The 26,530-nt window shown below is 39.0% G+C and overlaps 1 protein-coding gene across 1 annotated transcript; it reads right to left on the bottom strand.

Annotated features, from left to right (window-relative positions):
• Positions 1 to 1,593: 1,593 nt before the first annotated feature.
• Positions 1,594 to 3,725, bottom strand: LOC149813211 (protochlorophyllide reductase-like). Its single transcript, XM_089990999.1, has 5 exons — positions 3,566 to 3,725; positions 3,359 to 3,454; positions 2,582 to 3,116; positions 2,118 to 2,476; positions 1,594 to 1,914 (listed from the first exon to the last, which is right to left on the bottom strand). Exons 1-5 carry the CDS (start codon positions 3,623 to 3,625, stop codon positions 1,759 to 1,761), a joined length of 1,206 nt encoding a protein of 401 aa, XP_089847125.1. The 5' UTR covers positions 3,626 to 3,725; the 3' UTR covers positions 1,594 to 1,758.
• Between the last annotated feature and the right edge of the window lie 22,805 nt (positions 3,726 to 26,530).

The following is a 26,530-nucleotide window of genomic DNA, read 5'->3' as shown; positions in this document are numbered from 1 at the left end:
GTGGATCCAGCATCATTCACCCCATTATTCACTACACCAACAGCACAAGATACATTCACTTCCCCCTTTATACATGTCATGGTGTTTACAATTACATACATATTACAATAAATTATTAAATTTATGTTGTTATTATTAGTATATATATATATACATGTATTAGGTATTGTCCCAAACAGCCTAAATGACATCCTGGGATGGAGCTGAGTGGCCCCTGAATATTTCTTGGATGGTGGTATATATTATATTCAATGGTTGTACGTCATTTTTGACATGCTTGAGTTTGTACCGAAGAAGATCCAAAAAAGCCTGTAAGAGGCGTCATTTTCTTTTGTGAGGGCCAACTTTGCAGGTGGTAGAATATAAAGATTTTCTGTTTATTGTGACGTTTTTGTTTGTCATTTTTATGTGGAGGAAAGATGTTCTACATTATATTTAGGGAGCCATGGTGAGCTTCTAATATGCCAATGATTGTCGGATCAAGTAGAAGTGTGGAACCAACCTCGTTTGTGCCTAATCAAAAGAAACATAATATCGTGTTCTTAAACCTGCGCAGAGAAGGATGGGTCTTGCTTGAAGTTGGGTCCAATGAATCTTTTGCAGCCATGGAGCGGTTAGATTTTCTAAGGGAGTGGTTGTTCTTGGCTGATTCTGGGAAGAGCTTAAATACTAGGACTTCTCACTTGACCGAAATGATGTTTGTGATGGTAACAAAGAAGTGTTAAAAATGATGTGAATTTGAGGTGCACAATATGTTTAAATAAGAGATCTCTCGTTACTTTGCTCTGTAAACAAGGTGAAAGGTGGGTGCAACAGGGTGATCAGGTGCTTAATGCACAAATATTTGTGCAATCATATTGCACCTGATCTTTTCACCCTTGAAAGTGCGGAGGCTGCTGCCATTTCTCAGGTTTATTTAGACATTGCCAGATTCGACTCTCCCAACTCGTGAAAAATTACTAAGGCTATGTTTGGTAACCAGAGATGGGAGAGGAGATGGTATTTAATGAGGGTATTAATTAATACCATCTACCACTAAGGTGTTTGAGAACCCTGTTTTGAGAGAGGAGAAGGGCGTTGAGGGTGGAGAAAGGATTAGAGATGGGTCATTTTCAACTACATGGTCACAAGGATATAGTTGACAAGTTCATCCTCACCTCTCATTTTCTTCTCCATTCCCATCACTCCTCTCATTTCGTCTCCAACACCAGCTCCCAAACAAAGCTTAATTAGAAGAAGGCCTGAACCATTCAAGAGCAATAAGTGATTGTTCAAGTCCGAGCCAGCATGTCTCTCATTATCATGTGTGTGGGGTGGGGGTTGTATAGACTTTTTGTTTTTTTGGGCCAAGAAAAAACTATGAGAGCAGATAAGGTGATCTGTCAAATCACTTTAAGTGATTTGATATCTTCACCGTCCATTGCTTCACGGTTATTGTGTACATTGAGGACGGTGAGGATGCCAAATCACTTTTCTAAGAGTGATTTGGCAGATCACTTGATCTGCTCTCAAAACCTCCCCAACAGCACATTGGCTGGCCTCCAGTTGGTAAAACTCTGCACCCAGCTTCAACCTTGCATGGACTTTGGAGTATTGCAATCTGAGAAATCCCCAATTTCTTGTCTCCAACTCAAAAAGTTTCCATGAATACAAACGGAGCAGTTACAGTCGCAGGGGAAACAGTCACTCCAATAACACCTCTCTCTCTCTCTCTCTCTCTCTCTCTCTCTCTCTCTCTCTCTCTCTCATTTCCTTCATTCAAGCAAGGCCCACTAGCTTCTCACTAATCTCCCACACCTTCTTAGCTTTCTCCACGTCGCTCGCTTCCTGAGACAACTGATTCTCGAACGAAGCAGAGTCCTTGTTCCAGCTCCAGTACACGCCTGACTTGCTCAGGCTTGGATCGCTCACCACCTTGAAACCAAAAACACAGAAACAAAATAGCTTTGAGAATACAAATCATTTGTCAATTGGAGGGACTCTCTGTCGCAAAGAAAACAGGAACTGAAGAGACTTAAGAACCAGAAGCAGATTGTCAAATGTGGTTCCCCTACAGGCCCACTGCGTGTGTAGTTAAGTATATACTTGATGACACTAACTAGAGTAGCAATGGATACCTGAGCCAGTCTTTTGCCGGACTCTTCCTCAGAGACGAAGCCCTTTGTGATGTACTTCTGAAAGGGAGGGAAGAGGAGCCTGAACAATGGGATGTGCTCCCTGAACAATCCGGTTGTGGCGATGCATCCCGGGTACAATGAGGCGAAGGTTATCCCTGTCTCCTCATGGAAGCGCCTGTGGAATTCTTGCATCATGAGCATGTTGCAGACCTTGCTGTCCTTGTATGCCTTGGCTCCATCGAATTGCCCTCCGTCGATCATGGCTGATGTGTTGAGCCCATTCAAGCCTCCTGCTAGGCCCCGAAGGTCGCCGAGGTTTGCCTTTGGCGGCACATTTCCGGCCACTGTGTTGGTATTTCCTGCTCCAATCCCCCCCCCCCAAAAAAAAAAAAAAACACAGCAAAATCAACAGCAGCTCGCGGAAGAACCGAATAAAAAAGTGCAAGAAGAATTCTTGTTGTTACCTGTGATAGATCCCACTATGATGAGGCGCTTCGATGGGTAGTCCGACTTCTGCAGGTCATCGAGGAGCAAGCGAGAGAGGAGGAAATGGCCTAGGTGGTTTGTCCCCACGCTCAATTCGAAGCCTTCAGCAGTGAAGGTAGGTTCCTTGGCAGTGGGGAGATAGACGGCGCCATTGCAAATGAGCACATCCAGCGGCCTCTCCGACCGCCTGAAGTTGTCGACGAACTGCCTCACGCTGTCGAGAGAGGCCAAGTCGAGATGCATGATTGTGTAGCTGTCTTTGGACATGCCGGCGGACTTGGCTGCCCGCTCGGCCTTGAGGAAGTCTCTGCAGGCCATGATCACATGGAATTTCCCGCTCTCTGCTACCGCCTTCGCAGTGGCCAGGCCTAGACCGGACGAAGCACCGGTGATTATGACGTTCCCCTTCCTCAGGGTTTTCTTCCCATCAGTAGTTGCCCTGTTGATCGATGGAGTGGTTACTGCTGTTTGTGCCCTTGCGCTGCCCACCAATACCCTCTGCTTCGCATCTCTCTGCAACAACAACAATAGAGAAGGCCAATTAGAGATGCATGCACGCATGCAATTCTTTGGCCAAAGTGTATCCGCATTCTTTGGCCAAAGTGTATCCGCATTTCACGAAGAATCGGGTACGCGAAGTTTTGAGTTTTAAAGTTCATCGCACCCCTGGCCAGCAGTGTCCAGACAGCCCTGTTCTACACAGTCCTGTCCGCGCAATCAAATGCTCCTTAAGATGGATGGTAGATAAAACCAACCTTGGTTCTGAGAATGGGAGGGTTGAAATCGGATTTGTGATGTTCAGAGAGTGAAACCCCGAAGAAGGCGGCGTCCTTGCTGGTGCTTGTCCTCGTCTGCCATGAAACACAACATCAAAACGCCTCAATTTAACTCATGGAGAAGAAAAAAGGAACTGAGACAGACTAAAGAAGAAAGAAGCAGAATGGGGATTTGTTAGCAGCAACCTCCTTGTGAAGTGAGAGAGTGGAAGGGATGACAGAGCCAATGTGTGCTTGAAACGCCATTGCTGCTGTTGGATGGATGGGGCCACTTGATATAGAGACAGAGAGAGAGAGTGGAATGGATAGGGAGAGGGGTGTTTGAGGAGATATTTAGCTCGGCGATGCCTATAAATAGAGGGAAAGGGAGGAGTGGGGAGGGGGTGTCCGACTTGAGTGGTGGGTATGTGATCCTAAGTTGTGGATAAAGAAGCTGCCACCTAAAACGAAATCGTCCAATGGGTGTTCGCTTATGGGATTTCCGCGCGTGAAGGTTTCACTCCTACTTGATTCTTGATTTGGAGCAGTAGACCCTCTCTAAGTTCCAAACTGTACCCCAGAAAGTGGGTCTCTGCTCTCTGTCCCTATCCCTGTCCCTGTCCCTGATTCTTAATTTAGAGCAGCAGGCCCTCGCAAAATCCAAACATTCACCCTGCGACGCTCTCTCTCTCCAAACTTTCACCCCAGCGAGTCTGTCTCTCTCTCTCTCTCCTTTAAAATGGGCTTCTTTTGCTCCCAACCCGGATCGACCCTGGAACTTAATTTACCCCATTGTTATCAGGGTCAGTAGATGGTCCTTGAATCTGAATCTTAGTAGTTGAAATCAGTGTTGTCAGTATCGGTATCGGGCCGATATTCAACTGTATCGTTCGGTACCCATACTCAAGTGAATCATTTTTGTATCGGCCAAAACATAATAAAAAAGATATTGCACCAATCAAAACGTGACACATGTTATAACCATTAAAATAATATTCAAAATTAATAAAAAATTAATTTTTAGTATTTTTATATTTATTAAAAAAAAGTTTAATTCAGGAGTGATGCGTATCATTTTCTGCCTATACGATATGTATCAGCCAATACAGTCCGATAGGATGCATATTGAACAATACAGGCCGATACGCACCAATGCTGACAACATTGGTTGGAATGCCCTGAGGGCCAATGACAATCCAAACATAGGTTAGGCTCTTATCCATGTAAGTATCAAACCAGTGACGGTAAGTATTAGAAATGTCACGGAAACTATGTAATTTTTTTCATGTAAATTACCATAATGTTTGTAATTTACTGATACATTTGTTTTCACCTCTCGTGTAACTCAGAAAGGTCTATCGTTATAGGCACCAAATGCTGTTATCATCTCAGCATATTTCAAGGGATCAATATCATCCAAAGATATCGTGTTCTCCATGTAAAGATAAATATTGTATAGAATAACAAAAATGTGTACTCAATTTTCTCTATCCTCATCATCTTCTGATATGGTATGAGAGCAGTGAAGTTATTCTTACACTCATTTTTTCTTCATCATTCTGATAATCCCATAATATCTCTCATATCTTAGCCACTCATTGGAGATAATTACTCTACATGACATCGTCCATGGCTTTAAGTGCCAAAAATAAACTAGGTTTCGTCGATAGGACAATTCTTAAACCTAGTTCACCTGAATCCATTATAGCTGCCCAGAAACATTGTAACAACATGGTATTATCATGGATTCTCAATTTGATAAACAAAGACCTCACATCCAGTGTCATTTATGCATATACTGCTATCGGAGTTTGGGCAGAACTTCAAGAGCATTTTTTCATAATCCAACGCCTCAAGAATATATCAAATCAAGCAAGAGATAATCAATCTCAAGCAAGATCAGTCATCCGTAGTTACATACTATACCAAACTGAAAGGGATGTGAGAACAAATCTCTATATAAGTCACCATCCCTTCATGTTCGTGCAGAGTAATGAAAATTATTGAGTAATTTCAACAAGAGGGGCATATGCAACTTCTCATAGGACTCAAAGATAATTATAGTGTCATCCACAATCAATTGCTTCTTGTGACTCCTGTGCTGAATCTTTCCAAATCCTTTGCATTGATCATTCAGGAGGATCGACAACGCGATCTACGAACCACTACTACTCATGAACCGGTGGCCACTGTAGCGAAAGCATACCAACCCAAATCATTCTAAGGCCAACCACAACTGAAATGTGACCATTGTGGCCGCTTGGGCCATGTAAAAGCAAAATGCTATTATCTCCACGGTTTTCCCAACCGACCAATAGGCTCCTGCAATGCTCATTACAATAGCCATGCAAATGCCAACCTCTCGAGAGACATCAAATTCTAGCCCTCCAGTTCCTCAACACACCCAAGAACACTATGACAAACTTATGACTATCACTAACTTAGGTAACCAAATTTCACCACCCATAGCCAACCTCGGAGGTAACTTATCAAAACCTTATGTTTGTTTATCCATGTCTCAAACATGGATAATTGATTATGGAGCTACAGATCATATGACCAATTCCTTGCATAACATAACTGCTCTCAAAACCGTTTCATATTTGCCTATCGGGTTACCCAATGGATCTTTCACCCATGTTACCCACATTGGCAATGTTATTCTATCTCCAAAAAATAAATTGTCCAATGTTTTGTATGACATCAATTTCAATTTAATCTCATATATGTCAATAAATTGATCCAAGATCTTAATTATAAAATTGTTTTTAGAAAGGATCACTATTTTTTTCAAAACCCACTCTCAAAGACGAAGATTGGAATGGGTAGGTTGCAGAGTAACCTTTACATCCTTGAGATCAATAATAAAAGTGCATTTGATGTTTCCTCCACTTTATTTTTTTGTCTTTCTAGACTTGGACATTTATCAAATTCTAGACTTCAAATTCTTATTAATTCCAATAAAATGAATGAATGCATTCCTTATGATCATTGTTCAATATGTCATATGGCCAAACAGATCAGACTACCATTTACAAACAGTTTTATTTAAACCTCCAAACCTTTTGAATTAATCCATTATGACATCCCGGGGCCTTATCAAACCCCATCATTGTCAGGGACAAAATATTTTTTGATCATAGTTGATGACTATAGCTGATGCACATGGGTTTACCTCATGCGACGTAAGTATGAGACTCATGATCTCATTATTTTTTTTTTTACATTGATTCAAACCCAATTTGGTACCACCATTTTACATATTCGTTCTGATAAGGGTACCAGATTTTTTTCTAATGATATGACTTCATATCTTTGTAAAAAAGAAATTTATCATCAACATAGTTGCGTTGCTATCCCTCAACAAAATGAGGTAGTCAAACGCAATCATCGGGACTTATTAAAAGTTGCTCGAGCCATTTGGTTTCAAGCTAATCTACCCATTAAATTTTGGAGCAAGCGCATTCTCACCACGAATTACTTGATAAATCGCCTCCCCTCAAAATCGATAAATGAAAAGATGCCTTATAAGGTTCTCTATAACAAAAAATCCAAATATGATCATCCTCGGATCTTTAGGTCCCTTTGTTATGCATTTAATATAAATTATACTCACAAATTTGACAAACGTGCTAAAACATGTGTGTTCATATGATATCCATATGGTCAAGTTGGATATCATGTCTACGATCTTAACACTCATCAAACTTTTTCCAGTCGAAATGAGAAATTTTATGAAATTATTTTTTCTTTTCAAGGTCATGACCCCCTAGATAATGATGATCATCACATTTTGCTAATTCCTATAATCGAGCATCAAGAACTGGCCTCACCTGTAACGCCCTAAAATTTTAACCATAAAATTTTAGAGATTTTTTTTCTTTTTAAAACAACGAAAACAACCTTTTTCTTTGGGTTAAACATTCTGGGCGGGTTACAATACAATCAATCATCATAACTGAATTAAAATGTGAATAACATTCAATATTAAAATTTAATTTAGTTTTAATAATTTAAAATTTATATAAGAGTGTTTTCAATCCAAAATACAATAATTGTTTCTCCAAAACTATCCTTAGGAAAGGAAAAGACGGGCTCTCGACACCGCCCAAGCATTCTACATCCGCTTTGCAGTTATACATCATACTTCACCTGAAACCCCATAAGACGAATCAGACTCGTGAAAGCCTGGTAGGGATTACCAATACAGGTAAACTGAAACCAATATACATAAAACATACTATCATGTATTCAAATAGGTAAACATCCATCTCAGGTAAATCCAAAGCAATATGTATGATCATATTTTAATAAACTCATGCAATGATCCAAATAATTATCCATTCAAATATGCATATCATCATATTTGATCGCAAGAACATCATTAATAAGCAATTAAAATCTTATGAATGAGCAATTAAGGATGCATGCACTTACTATTATAAAACGGGCGACCATTTATATATAAATGGCTTAATTGTCTTTAATTAGATTATCTTTTTAAATGATGCATGTCATGACTAGCTAAATGTACAATCAATTTAAGTTCTCACTTCTTAGTCCTATAGGTACGACATATGAATTAACCTAGATCATGGCTATGATTCAAGTAGTGTATTCATACAATTTATGGCTTTGAACTTGGTTGAGCACCTTTTACCAGTCCTACGGGTGAGGGACAATCGTATCGAGAGAGCGCTCCCAACACCATCATCCTGATGCATCAGTTTTTCACTCATAAGTTTCAAACCATTTACCATGCAGTCTACTGTGAAGGCTTCTCATATCTTCATAGCTAGGGAGGAGCAACCTTCGGTGCTCAAAAATAATATTCACAAAGCCAATTATATTGCTTACCCTCTTCTTGTAAGCATCATTAATTTAATGTTGCATGATTAACCTTTTTAATTCATTAAGTCCATGCAGTTCATAATACAAATCTAATTAAAGATTCAGACCCCTTCCAGGCTCATGAATGCACAGTTGAAATGTCAATCAATAGTCATAAACAATTGCATATTTTTAACAGTTCAACTTTTAAACATTCATTCATTAATAGGCATTGACTATATACAATTAGATGCATCCATACACATGTTCATTCAATGCATGTTTCATTCAATTCGATCACAATATGCAATAAAAACTAATTTGTGTAATGAGCACCTTATTCAATTCATGCCTCTATTTGGGAACTCAACATCTACATAAAATCAGTGTTAGAATTGCATTTACAATTTCAATAATTCCATATCAAACAAAAATTTGGAAACCATTAATGCATTGCATTCCTTGTTATTATGGTCCTTAGTCGGTTCGAGACTCGTTGGGTCCTCAAACTCACCTGTTGTTACAACTATCACAATATTGTATATGCTCTAAGAACAAAGCTCAGTCTTTTACAGAATGTAAAAAATTTTGTCAGCTTTCCGATGCCATAACCTGCTCATAAAAATTCCTCTAAACGAGAGAGATACAACATATTTAGTGTTCACTTATGCTTTTCTATTTTAACTGTCACAGTTCTATGCACAGTTTGAGAACATAGCCCAAGATTTTATAGATTATGTAAAATTTTGTTAGCTTTCCAACACAGCAAACTGTTCATAAAAATTCCTTCAAACAAAGAAGGTATAAATAAATTACCAAACATATGTCAAGTCGGTTACCGCATTCACGTAGGTAGTGTTAATCAAATAGGTAAGTATCAACCAACATAATATTTGTTTTCTTTTTCTTTTCTTTTCGGTTATTATGCAGATTCCATAACAACAATTAAAACATTACGTGAGGATTGCATCTGAGTTGTGGTAGGCATTGGGCACCTGTAGCTTGTTGTAGTCCGACCGTGGTGTGCCAGCAAGGTCGCACCTTGCTGGTCACCTAGGTCTAGTTGACGAGCTGAGGTCAGACTCATCCCAATCTACAACACCTACCCAGGTGCAACAGCTATGGTGTCTGCCCAACACAGTGCAATTTATCACCAACCAATTAACAATTTTTTTCTATAATATAATTGGTCGTTTAAACTAGTTTCATATACAAAATTAAGTTGTTTGGAATAATCTTAAGTATCATTTTCTGAAAAGTTTGCCAAGTTTGGAAATATCATCACGCACAATTGTGTTGTATTATATTTTCTTGGATTTGTACAAGGTTATGACACTTGAAAGGCTCTTAAATATCCTTCTTCTATGTTGCTTAGAAATCTAATCGGTCGTCCATCTACACGTTGCCTTTCAACAACTAAGCAATATCAATAACTTGTACCATCACATCATCAACAAAAATTGAGTTGGACAATGTTGGCAATAGATTTACTTAATTTTAACATCAATATCTAATTGCCATTGTACTAGTCATAGCATCAGAATATTAGTCAAAATTATGTCAAACATCATCTGCTATAGATGTACGTTAAAACTAATCTAATGGTCATTATACTTGTCATAACATCAGATCAGTTAAAATCGTGTCGAACTATAACAATAAATATATTTTATGTAACGCCCCAAATTTCAAACTTGCGAACCCTTTTTCAAAAAACAGGCAAGAGACTAGAAATATCTCTTTCCTTCAGAGTTTGTTTATGAAATCAGCGGAAGATTTGTCTGTGATAAATCATAAGGCAAGCTGACAACTTTGGGCACGTTAGCTAAAAGAACCAAAACTGACAAGATTCAGATATCCTAAGGGAAATCTGATACGAACCCAAGCGTCCAGGACGTGAGCTAAGAGCAGAAAGAAGAAGTCTTGAAGCCATCTTGCAATCGCGCCATCGCCCATAGTGTACCTAATAAACACCTGTACCCATAGAATGGGTTAGTTTCGCGAAAAACTAGTAGGTGCACAAGAGAGACTACAAGGAACTGAATTAAGTACATTTAATTCAGTAGGCTATGCAATTTAAAGCAGATATGCAGTTAAACAGGTAAGCAATGCAAGCAGGTGAATAGTGCAAACACGTAAGCAGTATCAGCGAATAAGGCGTGCGAGCGAGTAAGTAGTGCAAATGCGTAAGTAGTACAAACAGTAAGCAGTTCAAAGCAAGTAAGCAGTTCAAAGCAAGTAAGCAGTGCAAAGCAAGTAAGCAGTGCAACTGACCAACGCAGCATACGATCCATTTGATCGTAAGTTGAGAACTACTATGCAACAAGCTTGTCCTCGTTCCTAGAACGAGGTCTCTGCATCTAATCACCATTAGGACATCGTTTGTCGCTCACTATTTCTAACAAACGCATTGTCCTGAACAACCTTAATCTATCCTCATCTCTCAAAGTCTTACGCGGCTAACCGTCACCGGTTATGACGCACTAAGGCGTCATACTTTCTCAGAGAAGCTCACCCTTCCGTAGAAGGTCCAAAACATGATCACTAACTCAAATCACTAACGATCTGATTCTCACACCTGAGTTATGCACGTAATCATGCTAAAACAGAAAGCCGAAACTATGAATTCATAGTTGGCTATCACAAACAATCTCAGAAGATCGTCACAGCTCACCATAACTTTTTATGCTAAGCGAAAACACAAGATCCACGTCAGATCGTTCGGTCCAAGAGATATACGACCGGACAAGGAATTACTGCCCTAGAGGGTATACTTGATCTTGGACCCTACACTTCCTCACAGAAGTTCACCGTCTTTGCAGCTACCCGTTCATGGACAGTGTACATTCTCATAGAGATCTCCCACTCTAGCCGGGTCACCCGATCTGGGAAATGTATAACCTCACAGTGAAACCTTTGGGAAACCGATCCCCCAACATATGCCATATCCAATGAAAATCATTGTGATACACGCATCAAAACAAAAGACCGCTCTTGGGGTCGATAGCTACTAATACAAACAACAAGATCAACGCCGGATCACCTGGTCTGGGAAATGTATAACCTCACAAGGAATTCCGCCTTAGATGGTATACCTGATCTTGGACCATACACTTCCTCACAGAGAATCTACCACTCTAGTCGGGTACCTGGTCTTGATCATATACGCCCTCGCAGATAATCCTTTGGAGATCAGGTGCTCGTCAGACACCCTACTCGGTGATACACGTATCTATACAATTGACTGCTCCGAACAGTTGACTGCTCTCGAGGTCAGTATCCACAATATGGGCACAAGCATGTATATCAGCAATATGCATTGTATCACTCCGCGCAGAAGCATATAATCCTACGCATCGTATAATTGCCCCGAGGAATATTGCAATCCTCAAATAGGCCCTCAAAGCATGTGTAACCGACACATGAGAACGCGCAGATATGGCAATTCAGTTGATTCTATGGGCGAAGGGTAACTAACTCTACTCGTCAGCCAAATAAAACAACTGAATAAGACAAGCACTCATAACAATGCTCGTAAAACATATAATTACCATAAAATGGCTCAGTCCATGAACAAGTAATTAAATTAATCGTAAGGCATAAACCATTACATCACAAGCCATTCATAAGCAATCATACGGCAACAATTACATCACAATATGTAAGCAGCTTATAAGACAAGCGGCCACATCAATCCTAGTTGCCACCAGTTCGTAGATTACAAGCTGTATGCAATCACATCAATCATAAGAGATGCAAGTCAACAAGTGTTACGCTACAATAAGCACCAAACAGTTCGTCCAAAGGATAAAGCAAGTCACATGCTAATATGTAGCAACTGGTATAATGCTATTATTATAAGCATTTAACTAGTATGAGAAACTCCTTATTACTCCGTAAAGAACTGCGTAAGCAGTTTAACCAACTAGAGTAACGCCTTCACAGGCGTGCACAGTTCAACGAGTAGCATACCGAACTATCGAGCAAGCAAGCGAATTAGTAGTGCAAGCGAAACAGTAGTGCAAGTGAAGCAGTAGTGCAAGTGAATCAGTAGTGCAAGCGAATCTCACGACCCATGACCAATGTGAACAGACCTTATGTTTTGATAATTACTGGCCTGCGGGTACGCGCAGGCAAAACATAGAAACAACTGAGACTAGTTCGGGCGTCTGTTATTCTATGTATTTTCGATAACCCGAATAGCTAGTTGATGAAATTCCACTAGAGGGGGGGTGAATAGTGAAATATGATTATGATCGATAAAATAAAATAATTAAGCAATAAGGCACAACACATAAAACACAGAAGTTATACTGGTTCGGTCAATTTCCAGACCTACATCCAGTCCCCAAGCAAACCACTTGAGATTCCACTATAACATCCGAGTTACCGGATAAATAGTACAACACCCTCTTCCCAAGAGGTCTTCTTCTCTCAACAGAGAAGGGGCACACCCTCTTCCCAAGAGGTCTTCTTCTCTCAACAGAGAAGGGCAACACCCTCTTTCACAGAGGTCTACTTCTTTAAACAAAGAAGGAGTACAGTGAATAAATAGAGTTACAATACTTCCTATAGAACCTTCAGAATGATATGAATGCACAAATGAAGGATTCTAAGAATGTTCTGTTTGTCACTCAGAAGATACTCTTTGTCAAAGAGCTGGACTTGACTTTTTCTCTTTTCTTTCTTTTTCTTTTTCTCTTTCTTTTTCAAGGCTCTCTTTTCAAATCACGAATAGAATATTTTTCTCTTTGTAAGCTCACACGTCTATTTCATTCCTCTTGTTTGAATAGTTTATGTGTGTGTGTTTATATAGCTTATAAAAAGTAGTCGTTACATTTTGGAATTGTAACTTTTTGAAATATGAAATATTATGTCTTTTCAAAAATATCTTTTAGAGAAGATCGAGAATGCCTTTTTCCAGAAGAGTAAGATAGAGGGTACACTAGTCGTTGTAGTGTTTTAGGTAATACATATTTTATGTAAGAAAGTCTATTTCTTACAATAGTACATTTGAACGTTGGGTTGTAGTTTTGTCTTTATTCTAATTAATGATTTGAGGTACATTAGTACTTCTTTACTTTAAATGAGTGTAAGTACTATGAGTGCTTTGAGATATTCATTTGTACATAGTCATGTCAAGTATGTTCTTTATGTAGTGTATTTTAAAGTCTCCAGAGAGAATGAGGACCCAAAAAGAAGGTCGACATTCTTTGGGAAGGATATTTAGAAGGGATTTGTTACAGAAGGCATTTAATGCTTTGTAAAGAGAATGATGACTTCAAGTAAGTCGACATTCTATGGTTATGAGAAAAAGTAACTAGAGTCCTTTAAAAAACATATTTTATTTGTTTATCTTTTGTGTAGCCGATTTATGTTTTTGTCTTCTTCTTGTATTAAGAAACATTTCATTAAAGAAGATAACTTAAGTCTTTTCAAAAAAACATATTTTATTTGTTCTTCTTATGTAGCCGATTTATGTTTTTGTCTTCTTCTTGTATTAAGAAACATTTCATTAAAGAAGATAACTTAAGTCTTTTCAAAAAAACATATTTTATTTGTTCTTCTTATGTAGCCGATTTTATGTTGTCTTGTATATAGTGTAAGGTATAATGACAAAATGTCTTTTTCATAAAAGGTTGTAAGAAGGTACAATTATTATATGACAAAATATCTTTTTCATAAAAGGTTGTAAGAAGGTACAATTATTATATGACAAAATATCTTTTTCATAAAAAGGTTGTAAGAAGGTACACTTGTTGGTTTTCAAAAAAGAACCTTTTTGAAACTATCGTATACTTTTATGATATAGTATGTATGAATGAGTATGTAATATGCAATATGCAAGTTCCTGAAGGTTCTGTTACATATGACTCTAAAGAAGAAAAAATCTTCAACTTGAGGTAGCCGATTTCTTCATTTGAACTTTAGGAAAGCATGGCTCATCAAGCTTTTTCTTCAAGTAGTATGATTGCACCATAGTTGTACTTGAACAGGAAGTCTCCATCCTTATTGGGTGAGATATCCTTGCATCAAATACTCGTTAGATTTAAGGCAAAACATATTTAGTCATAATATAACATTATTTCAAGAGAACATATTATCATATCATACAAAATTAAATAAGACAGTGTATCATATTATGTGACATCAAAACCGAGTTTCTCAACATTCTCCCCCTTTTTGATGATGACAAAATATGCTCCCCCTGTCAAAAAGACATTATGCATAGAAATAATAATATGATAAAAAAAGGTGAAATAATGTTTAAAGAGACAGGTTTTCTCCCCCTTTGTCATGGACAAAAAGGAGGGATCAGAGTAATAAAAAATTATTACAGACCGAAAGTATTTAATAAGTTATTACAGACCAAATATAATAATAAAAAATGAGTCTATCTCGAAGGTGGAGAAGGTGAAGTTGTCCGGTTGGCACGATTCCGCTTGCGAGTCTGCTGCAACAGGGCTTGATTACGAAGGATTCGATCTTGAGTTTGCTCGATATCCATCATAGCAGAAAAGTAATTGAAGGAGGATAGTGGATCTACTTCATCAGAGCCGGGCATGTGCAGGGACCTTAGATTGAAGGTGGTAGCATCGAGGACGTGAGGGGGTCGGAGGATGACTTCGTTGTGAAGTGGTACTTGGAAGTATTTGAGAATGGAAGTTATAAAACACCCAAAAAGAAGAGGCTCAAATTTCTGATAACGAATAAAAAGGTCGAAAATAATGGATGACCAATTTATCGAAAGAGAAGAAAGGATTGCGTAGATAAGAAGAGAGATTTTTCGAGGAACTAATCCCTGGCGGGGATGCTTGGGATAGAGGTTGTGGAGAAGAATCTGGGCAAGTAGCTGAGCTTGAGGTTGGAGATTCCTCATGTGCCACGGAAGTTGGTAGCAGTTGGTGCAAAGAAGTATTTTTCGAAGTACCGATCGGTCGATTGGTACTATGGCGTTAAGGTCGGTACCGGTGGAAGGTAGATTTAGAATTCTACCTAGGTCGGAAGCATTGAAAATCATCAACTGTCCTCGGACTTTGCTGGTGATTGAGGTTTGTTCATGATCAGAAGAGAAGTTGGTATAAAACAGTCGAACTAGTTCAGGATAATAGGCGGCTGGGGATGAAGATCCTATGAGAGGTTTGAGTTCGGGGAGATAGGTGTCTAAATCGAAGAACATGAAGTCGTCAAAGTTGATCAATTTTCCTTCATGAATGGGGCGAGAGCAGAGTGAGGTGTAGGTGTGAAACAAATCAGGATACCTTAGATCGGCGGAGGTGATCACATTGGTAGAAGAGGAAGCCATTTTCGAGTGTCTTGAAAATAAAGCAGTAGGAGAGAAAGGAGCTAGAACCGAGAGAAAATTTGTATAAGGATAGAAAAGATCGAATGGAATGGTAGGAGATGAACCAATTGATTAAATAGAAGGAAGAAAATAATTGTTGATATGAAATGAGGAAATGCGTGAGTTGTAAAATAAGAGACTTGTGAATGACAAATCAAATCAATTTTGGAAGAAAGTGTATTATATTAGCATAGATATTAAGAAGGACATAGTTTCGAAATAATTTTTCTATATATATGTAACAAATTTACTATGGTCAATCTTGTTGGATAGTGAGAATAGTCATGAATTGAGTATGGAGTGTCATATTAAACGTAAGAGAAAGAATGATTCAAGAGTTTTTAAAGTTTTTCGTGAAGATCATGAAAAATAGAGAGTGAATAATGGCCTAATAAGAACAAACAACTTTTTTCAAGAATTTACTTTATGTGAAAGCATTCCAAAATCGTGAAGAGGGAGTTTGGAATAGGACAAACATGAGAGTATAAGGAAATGCAATAATTTCTTATTTAAGAAGTGTATATTTTGATATACGTGAAAGGAGTGTGAATAGATATAAAGGAGGGTGATACGGATATGTAAAAGAAATGAGAGTGGTCATAAAGGACACCAATCAGTTGAAGTTGGATAGAAATTGTATGACATAAAGTGGAGTGAAGGACAAAGTTTTAATGAATCTCGATTGGAGAGAGATATAAAATATATGAGAGAGTCATGGTCACGGATGAAAAGGAACTTCGTATAATGTAGAGAGAGAGAGAGATAAAATGGTGATACAAAACGTACTAATGAGTGGAGTACAAGTTTTTGAAAAGAGAATTTTATCATACTTTTTCGTAAAAGATGTAAACCATGAAGAGATGATAATAGATTGTTCTTAGGCTATGATATAATAGATGATATAGTAAAAATTTATGTGAAATATAATAACTTGAAAGGTGGTACGAGAGGATAATCATTTAAATTTTTCATGAAGGGCATTAATGTTTTAGTGAAGTGTCGATAGGATGAAAGGAAGACATGATAAAAATAGAGTGTACATACTATATGATATAACAAATGATATAGTAAAATTTATACGTAAAAACATAGCAACTAGATCTTTAGAAGAAGAGGGTAAAAAGAACCAAAAAAAATCATTCGATTTTGACTAAAATTTGAAAAGTAAGATTTTTCATAAAATAATATGTTATCATGTTGAAGGTGAATCAACTTATCGTAAGAGAAGTTTTCACAAAAGGACAACAAATAATAAAGGAGATATGAGATGAGTGATGTGAACAATGTCATGATAGCTTTTAATATAATTAGTTCTTATGGATATGAGTGAAAGGAGATAGGACAAGGAGTCATTATGGATGTGTACTTGAAAGATGACAAGTTGAAAGACACAAAGAATGTGTCTTATAAGAGTTTAGAGTATACGTGAATATGGAAACCTAGTTTGACTAACAAAAATCGATAAGAAGAAAAAGACTTAAAATAAGATTTTAACAAAACTTATAAGAAGTATTATATTAAGATTAATTTATAAGTCACTTAGTTTACATATTCCTAGTTCTCTTCTAATTCGTGTGAAGTCTTCATGTCTTAATGGTTTAGTGAATATGTCTGCTAACTGTTGATTAGTGGATATGAATTCTAGTTTAATTATGTTGTTTAAGACTTGTTCTCTTAAGAAGTGGTGTCTTATTTGAATGTGCTTAGTTCGTGAGTGTAAAATAGGATTCTTAGATAGGTTTATAGCACTTGTATTATCACAAAAAATAGTTGTATTTTCAAAATTTAAACCAAGATCTTTTAATGTTTGTTTCATCCAGATAACTTGAGTACAAGCTAGGCTAGCAGCAATGTATTCGGCTTCAGTAGTTGATAATGATACACAATTCTGTTTCTTACTGAACCATGATACCAGTGAGTGCCCTAGCATGTGACATGTTCCACTTGTGCTTTTTCTGTCAGATTTACTTCCAGCAAAGTCAGCATCACTGTATGAGATTAGATCAAATGTAGAGGATTTTGAATAGAATAATCCAAAATCAACTGTGTCTTTTAAATATCTCATTATTCTTTTTACAGCTTTAAGATGTGATTCTTTTGGGTTTGACTGGAATCTAGCACACAAGCAAACACTAAACATTATATCTGGACGGCTAGCAGTTAAATAAAGAAGTGATCCTATCATACCTCGGTATACCTTTGTATCAACAGTCTTACCATCTTCATCTTTGTCCAACACAGTAGTAGTGCTCATAGGAGTGGATTTTGAAGCAGTTGAGTTCATGTTGAACCTTTTCAGAAGTTCATGAGCATACTTAGATTGGTTGATGAAAACTCCATCCTTGGTTTGCTTAATATGCAGTCCAAGAAAGTAGGTGAGTTCTCCCATCATACTCATTTCGAATTCCTTCTGCATGGACTTAGAAAAATCTTCACAGAGAGTGTTGTTAGAGGATCCAAAGATGATGTCGTCGACATAGATTTGAACAATTAGGGTATGATTATCCACTACTTTGACAAATAGTGTAGAATCTGCTTTGCCAACAGAAAAACCAGTTTTTAATAAAAAGGTTTTAAGTCTTTCGTACCAAGCACGAGGTGCTTGTTTTAAACCATACAAAGCACGTTTGAGTTTAAAAACATGATCTGGGTATTGTTCATTTTCAAATCCTGGAGGTTGTTTTACATAGACTTCTTCATTTATAAAACCATTTAAGAAGGCACTTTTAACATCCATTTGAAATAATTTGAAATCCATATAGCTTGCATATGCTAAGAGCATTCTAATAGATTCAAGTCGAGCAACAGGAGCAAATGTTTCATCAAAGTCAATACCTTCCTCCTGGTTGTATCCTTGAGCTACTAGTCTGGCCTTGTTTCTTATAACATTACCTGTTTCGTCTAGCTTGTTTCTGAAGATCCATCTTGTCCCAATGATTGGATGATCCTTTGGTCTCGGCACAAGATCCCAAACGTCATTTCTTTGGAATTGATTCAGTTCTTCAGTCATGGCTAGCATCCAGAACTCATCAATGATGGCTTCATCAATCTTCTTTGGTTCAAGTTGAGAAATGAATGCCATGTTTGCAATCCGTTCTAGCTGAGCTCTAGTTTGAACCCCCTTTGTTAGTTCTCCCAAAATCTGCTTTTGAGGATGATCTTTGATATCGACAAAGGTTCTTTGGTGATCATCTTCATTAGATTTAGCTGTGTTATCTAAAAATAAATTTGTACTTTCAACATCATCATTAGTTTGTATATGAACAGATTGATCAATAGATTCACAAAAACTAACATGCATAGATTCTTCAATAGTATTATGACACTTATTGAAAACTCTGTATGCTTTACTATGACTTGAATATCCTAAGAATATGCCTTCAACAGATTTAGCATCAAACTTATCCAGGCTATCTTTTGTGTTTAGGATAAAGCATTTACATCCAAAGACTTTGAAGTAGTCTATTCTTGGAGTTCTGTCATAGAATAGTTCATAGGGAGTTTTATTTAATAAGGGTCTAATGAGAACTCTATTTGTTATGTAGCATGCAGTATTAACAGCTTCTGCCCAAAAAGATTTTACAAGATTATTGTGTTGGAGCATAGTCCTGGCAGATTCCTGAAGGGTTCTATTCTTTCTTTCTACTACACCATTTTGAGGTGCAGCTCTAGGGAAGGCAAAGTTATGAGAAATACCATGCAAGTTACAAAAATTTTCAAAGAGTTCATTTTCAAATTCTCCTCCATGGTCACTACGGATTTTAACAATAGAACATGATTTTTCGTTTTGTAATTTTTTACATAAGATTTCAAACTGACAAAACGTGTCACTTTTGTTTTTCAAAAATATTACCCAAGTAAATCTTGAGTAATCATCTATAATGACAAAAACATATCTATTATGATTAAGGCTAGCTACCCTAGAAGGACCAAAAAGGTCCAGGTGGAGAAGCTCTAAAGGTCTTTTACTTGAGATGACATTTTTTGATTTGAAAGGAGATTTTGACAATTTTCCTAATTGACATGCATCACAAAAATAATCCTTTTTAAAAGATATGTTGGGTAACCCACGTACTAATTTATTTTTAGCTAGTTTGGACATGTATTTTGAATTGACATGGCCCATTCTCATGTGCCATAGATGTTGAGTGTCATTATTAGCTATAAGACAATGTTCTGTGATGTTTTCTAGGTATAGTTCGTATATATTATTCTTTCTTATACCTTTTAAGATGATGTTTTCATTTGTGTCAGCTATGAGGCATGCATCATGATTAAAGCTAACATTATAACTTGTGTCACACATTTGACTGATACTTAGTAGGTTATGTTTTAAGCCTTTAACAAGGAGAACGTCTTTGATAAGAGGTTTGTCTATGTTACCAATATTTCCAATACCAATTATCAAACCTTTGTTGTTATCTCCAAAGGTGACGGTTCCTCCTTCTTTATGATGAAGAACAACAAAAAGGTCTGGATGTCCTGTCATGTGCTTTGAACATCCACTATCTAGTATCCATCTGTTCTTCTTTGAAGCCTGCAAAACATTAAGTAAATCTTCTTTTTGGTACCCAATCGGGTCCTTTTTTGTTAGACTTTGGAACCCATATCCATTTGGATTTGGGTTTGTCTATCTCTTTAGAGGAGTTAAAAAGATTATCAATATAATACTCCTTATTTGGTTCAGATGAACTTTTCACAAATGTGGTCTTTTGATTTATACAAGAAGGTTTTTTGAAATGAGAATAGCCAATCCCATTTTTGTAAAAGGAGACCTTCTGAGAGGATAAGAGTTTATCCAAGTTCTCTTTACCTTTAGTAAACTTGAAAACCGTTTTCATGAGGTTCTCAGTTTTACTTTTTAGCTCTGAAACTTCTACTTGCATATCTTTAGTTTTGGAGCTAGTAGAAGAAATTTCAGATATAAGCAAAAGATTTTTCTTTTTCAACTCAGAGTTTTCACTGCTGAGTTTTTCATTCTCTTGAGAAAGCTCTAAATTTTCAGATTTTAAAGCTTTATTTTTGAAACTCAATTTTCTAGATTCTTCAAATAGTTCTTGAAAAGCATCTAGAAGTTCTTCAAAGGAAAAATCAGAGATTTCACTTACCGAACTTTCGTTTGCCATGAAGCACATATTTGCAGTTTCGGCTTCATCATCACTTGACTCTTCACTAGTGGATGGTTCTGAATCATCCCATTGAGCATGCAGAGCCTTTTTCTTGAAGAACCTCTTCTTTGGTTCCTCAGTCTTGGACTTTCTTTTGAGAAGGGGACAGTCACGTTTTAAGTGCCCTGGCTTATTACACTGAAAGCACATGGGATCTTCTTTAAGATCTTTTCTTTCCTTGTGCCTGTTTGGAAGCCGGTTCCTTCTCATGAAGCGCTGGAATTTTCTGGTAAGTAGCGCAATTTCTGATTCTTTATCTGAGTCTTCATTCTCAGATAGGGCTGGGAAAGCTAGAGTTTTCTTTACTGGTTGCTCTTCTTCCCTTCTTTCTTTCATGTGGACTTCATAGGCCATAAGATTGCCTATTAAGTCGTCCAATGTAAGCTTAGATAAATCTTGAGCTTCTTCAATAGCAGTGGTCTTTCTCTCCCAATCAGTTGTGAGAGATCTCAAGATTTTCTTCACCTTTTCAGTCTGGGAATATGTTACACCCAGAGATTTCAGATCGTTGGTGATGTTGGTGAATCTGGTAAACATCTCTGTGATGAGTTCATCTTTGTTCATTTTGAACAACTCATATTTTCTAACAAGAGATGATATTTTGGCTTATTTAACTTTGTTGGTTCCTTCATGAATCACCTCCAAAGAATGCCAAATGTCATATGCAGATTCACATATAGATATTCTGTTGAATTCATTTTGATCAATGGCACAATATAAGGCATTCATAGCCTTTGCATTTAAGTTTGCCATTTTCTTTTCTTCATCAGACCATAAGTTATAGTCTGCGGATGGAGATGTGTATGGATGCTCAACAATTTTCCATACAGCAAAGTCTATGGATTTGAGAAAGATAGCCATTCTGCACTTCCAATATCCATAGTTGGAGCCATTGAAGAAGGGAGGACGAGATGCGTGTTGACCTTCAATATCACGAGCATAAGAGGTAGATGCCATTTGTGCTGGAAGACTTGTTACGTCGAAACCAGCAAACCTGCTCTGATACCAAATGAAACTCCACTAGAGGGGGGGGGGTGAATAGTGAAATATGATTATGATCGATAAAATAAAATAATTAAGCAATAAGGCACAACACATAAAACACAGAAGTTATACTGGTTCGGTCAATTTCCAGACCTACATTCAGTCCCCAAGCAAACCACTTGAGATTCCACTATAACATCCGAGTTACCGGATAAATAGTACAACACCCTCTTCCCAAGAGGTCTTCTTCTCTCAACAGAGAAGGGGCACACCCTCTTCCCAAGAGGTCTTCTTCTCTCAACAGAGAAGGGCAACACCCTCTTTCACAGAGGTCTACTTCTTTAAACAAAGAAGGAGTACAGTGAATAAACAGAGTTACAATACTTCCTATAGAACCTTCAGAATGATATGAATGCACAAATGAAGGATTCTAAGAATGTTCTGTTTGTCACTCAGAAGATACTCTTTGTCAAAGAGCTGGACTTGACTTTTTCTCTTTTCTTTCTTTTTCTTTTTCTCTTTCTTTTTCAAGGCTCTCTTTTCAAATCACGAATAGAATATTTTTCTCTTTGTAAGCTCACACGTCTATTTTATTCCTCTTGTTTGAATAGTTTATGTGTGTGTGTTTATATAGCTTATAAAAAGTAGTCGTTACATTTTGGAATTGTAACTTTTTGAAATATGAAATATTATGTCTTTTCAAAAATATCTTTTAGAGAAGATCGAGAATGCCTTTTTCCAGAAGAGTAAGATAGAGGGTACACTAGTCGTTGTAGTGTTTTAGGTAATACATATTTTATGTAAGAAAGTCTATTTCTTACAATAGTACATTTGAACGTTGGGTTGTAGTTTTGTCTTTATTCTAATTAATGATTTGAGGTACATTAGTACTTCTTTACTTTAAATGAGTGTAAGTACTATGAGTGCTTTGAGATATTCATTTGTACATAGTCATGTCAAGTATGTTCTTTATGTAGTGTATTTTAAAGTCTCCAGAGAGAATGAGGACCCAAAAAGAAGGTCGACATTCTTTGGGAAGGATATTTAGAAGGGATTTGTTACAGAAGGCATTTAATGCTTTGTAAAGAGAATGATGACTTCAAGTAAGTCGACATTCTATGGTTATGAGAAAAAGTAACTAGAGTCCTTTAAAAAACATATTTTATTTGTTTATCTTTTGTGTAGCCGATTTATGTTTTTGTCTTCTTCTTGTATTAAGAAACATTTCATTAAAGAAGATAACTTAAGTCTTTTCAAAAAAACATATTTTATTTGTTCTTCTTATGTAGCCGATTTTATGTTGTCTTGTATATAGTGTAAGGTATAATGATAAAATGTCTTTTTCATAAAAGGTTGTAAGAAGGTACAATTATTATATGACAAAATATCTTTTTCATAAAAGGTTGTAAGAAGGTACAATTATTATATGACAAAATATCTTTTTCATAAAAAGGTTGTAAGAAGGTACACTTGTTGGTTTTCAAAAAAGAACCTTTTTGAAACTATCGTATACTTTTATGATATAGTATGTATGAATGAGTATGTAATATGCAATATGCAAGTTCCTGAAGGTTCTGTTACATATGACTCTAAAGAAGAAAAAATCTTCAACTTGAGGTAGCCGATTTCTTCATTTGAACTTTAGGAAAGCATGGCTCATCAAGCTTTTTCTTCAAGGAGTATGATTGCACCATAGTTGTACTTGAACAGGAAGTCTCCATCCTTATTGGGTGAGATATCCTTGCATCAAATACTCGTTAGATTTAAGGCAAAACATATTTAGTCATAATATAACATTATTTCAAGAGAACATATTATCATATCATACAAAATTAAATAAGACAGTGTATCATATTATGTGACATCAAAACCGAGTTTCTCAACAGTTGAGTCCGCTCCAAAAGGGATGGCATTAGCCGAGAGAGGATTCCCCAGAGGCTGAAAAGCAGTGCCACGGATGCATCCAACTTCTGCAGAAGTGTTGAGCTAACTTGTGTAGCCCCTATCCCCTAACTCCAATGACTGGGGAGGCCGGATCTTTGCCCGTAAGGTGGTTGTCAACAACCTGTCCATTGGAGTTTTTGTACCGATCTGTCCTCTCCCTTGACAGACAACTAGAAGCGAATGGGTGCGTTAGGGGTTGCTTAACTAACGACCCATTTTATGCTGTGGTATTTAAAACACTCGAGCATCTTGCCTGTGAAAGCGAATGTGAGGCCATTTATGTGATTACAACATTTTGCATTTAGCGTTGTTCGAGGTCGCATGACCGTCTCATCCAATCATCGCAGTACTAGACGTGTCATGCACGACTACAAGTACTCTAGGATGAAGGGGGTGTAGCTCCTTAATAGAAGCCCCAACAGGAGTGTTTCACAAAGATGTAAAGTTTATCAACTTTACCCTATCTTTTGAAACAACAGTACCTTGTGCCAACATTATGCATGTGATTATCTTGAATCACATCCGCTATCGGGGTATCTACATGTCTCGCATGACTCGATACCGGCCTCGATAGACGGGATACAGGTTTCTCAACAGAACACCCGCTAAGAAGTTCGCTCGAACCCCCAATTCGGGATCACCCGAGATAAGCCAAGAAGGCGAGCAAAGCCAGCCAGTCACATCCTTCCAAATGCTTCGATTTGGAGTAGTCTTTGATGCTTTTGCGCAGCTCCCTAAAATCTCAAGTTGACTCTGCAGGACTGCGCACACGAAGAGCCAAGATCCTTGCGAGGTATCCCTCTCCTTAAACGGAGGTGTATCGTCAGCTCCCAAGTGAACTCTTGTCGCAAGAGTGAGTGATAGATGTCTCTTGCATCCTCCACGAGGATGCCCTTAAGGCATACGCAAAGAGCAAGAACCTGCACGTCATCTGCAAAAGTAATGCAATACCAACACATATGCAAAAGCAAGAGCCTAGGCGCAACGGCAAAGTAAAGGCGATAAGCAGAAGTGAAACGCAGAACCTTTGCACGATGCGCAACGGCAAAGTAAATGAACTATAAACAGGAGTGCAACACAAAACCTGTGCGCGATGCGCAACGGCAAAGTAAAGGACAAGGATCGCGAAACCGCGTCCTTGAGTTAAATGTGTACTCGTATAAATATATGTGATATATATATACATATATATATATTTAATTGTCCTTTTTAGTTAATTGAACTCAATTCAATTGTCCAAGTCTTCTGTGCAATCTTCCCCTACCTTTGAGAGTTGCAAGCTTGCTGTCGTCCGCGGGTGTACGCGATTGGCGGCTCTGGTCGCAGAGCGCGAGCAGGATCCGTCGTACGAGCTGCAAAAGTAACGATCTTAGCAAGCTAATACCAAAATAGAAAGTCAGGGGCACTATCACCGTCCTGACGTAAGGGAAGCAAAAGCAGGGGCATTGTGCACATGTGCACCTGCTATAAGCGCAAGAAGCAGGGGCAGGGCCACGAGCCCCTGCTGACATGCTGTCAGCGAACAACGGGGAGGCAGAGGGTCGCACCCTTGCCCGAAGAAGCCAACGAGGGAGGCTTCGCCCTGCCAGCCATGAGAGCAAGGAAGCGAGGCCCTTCCCTGCGAGCCACTAAGGGGGAAGCAAGAGGCCGCACGTTGCCTTTCAACAACGAACGGAGGCCCGCCCGATGCCAATGAAAAGCGAGGCAAGGGGGCTTGCCCCGGCCTGCCGAAAAACAGCGAAGGCAGGGGCGATGCCCCTGCCTAACGAGAAAAGAAACACAGGGAGGGCTCAGCCCCCTCCCTTGCCGTAACAAAGAGCAGGGAGGGGCTCAACCCCCTCTCCTGTCAAAACAAAAAGCACGGAGAGGGCTCAGCCCCTCCCCTACCGTATCACGAAGCAGAGAGGGGGCTCAGCCCCTCCCCTGCCGAACGAAAGGGCAGGGAGGGGGCTCAGCCCCTCCCCTGCCATAACAGAGAGCAAGGAGGGGGCTCAGCCCCTCCCCTGCCTAAAAGGGTGCAGAGAGGAGGGGCTCGACCCCTCCTCTGCCATGACAGAGGGTACAGAGAGGAGGGGGCCGAACCCCTCCTCTGCCGTAACAGGAGGCAGGGAGGAGGGGCTCGGCCCCTCCCCTGCCTTGACAGAGGGCACAGAGAGGAGGGGGTCGAGCCCCTCCTCTGCCGTAACAGGAGGCAGGGAGGAGGGGCTCGGCACCTCCCCTGCCGTGACAGAGGGAGCAGAGAGGAGGGGGCCGAGCCCCTCCTCTGCCGTAACAGGAGGCAGGGAGGAGGGGCTCGGCCCCTCCCCTGTCGTGATAGAGGGAGCAGAGAGGAGGGGGGCGAGCCCCTCCTCTGCCGTAGCAGGAGGCAGGGAGGAGGGGCTCGGCCCCTCCCCTGCCGTGATAGGCCAAACGGCAGGGGCTTTTGCCCCTGTCAGTCGACGAAGGGAGAAGAAAATGAAAAAAGGGGGGGGGGGAAATGAGGGGAGGTGCGCAGCACCTCCCTTCCTGGCAGACCCAGTGCCACCACGATTGGTGGCTCTGGTTCACCGACCCTTGAAGAGGAGGGTCGGGGGAGACGAAGAGGAGAGAAGAAGAAAAAGAAGCGTACCTGGGGAGTCGCCGGCATCGGCGGCATCGGAGGGGGGGTCGCAAGTGGCGGCAACAGACGAGCGAGGGAGAGTCGGGAGGTGGTGAGGGAGAGAGACAACGAGGGGGGGGGGGGGGGGGTTCGTATTTGAAACCCTTGCCTTATTTTCTAAAGAAGGCACGAGGGAGGCGGTGCCTCAATTGGGTCCGAGTCGGGTCTGTGTCCGGATCTGACCCGAATCCTAACTTAAATTTTTTTTTTCACGGGTTATTACATCCTACCCCCCTTAAAAGAATTTCGTCCGCGAAATTACC

Source organism: Nuphar pumila, chromosome 16 (genome assembly GCF_984573655.1).
Source record: "Nuphar pumila chromosome 16, dmNupPumi1.hap1.1, whole genome shotgun sequence".
NCBI lineage: Eukaryota > Viridiplantae > Streptophyta > Magnoliopsida > Nymphaeales > Nymphaeaceae > Nuphar > Nuphar pumila.
This window is presented reverse-complemented; position numbering and strand designations above follow the sequence as displayed.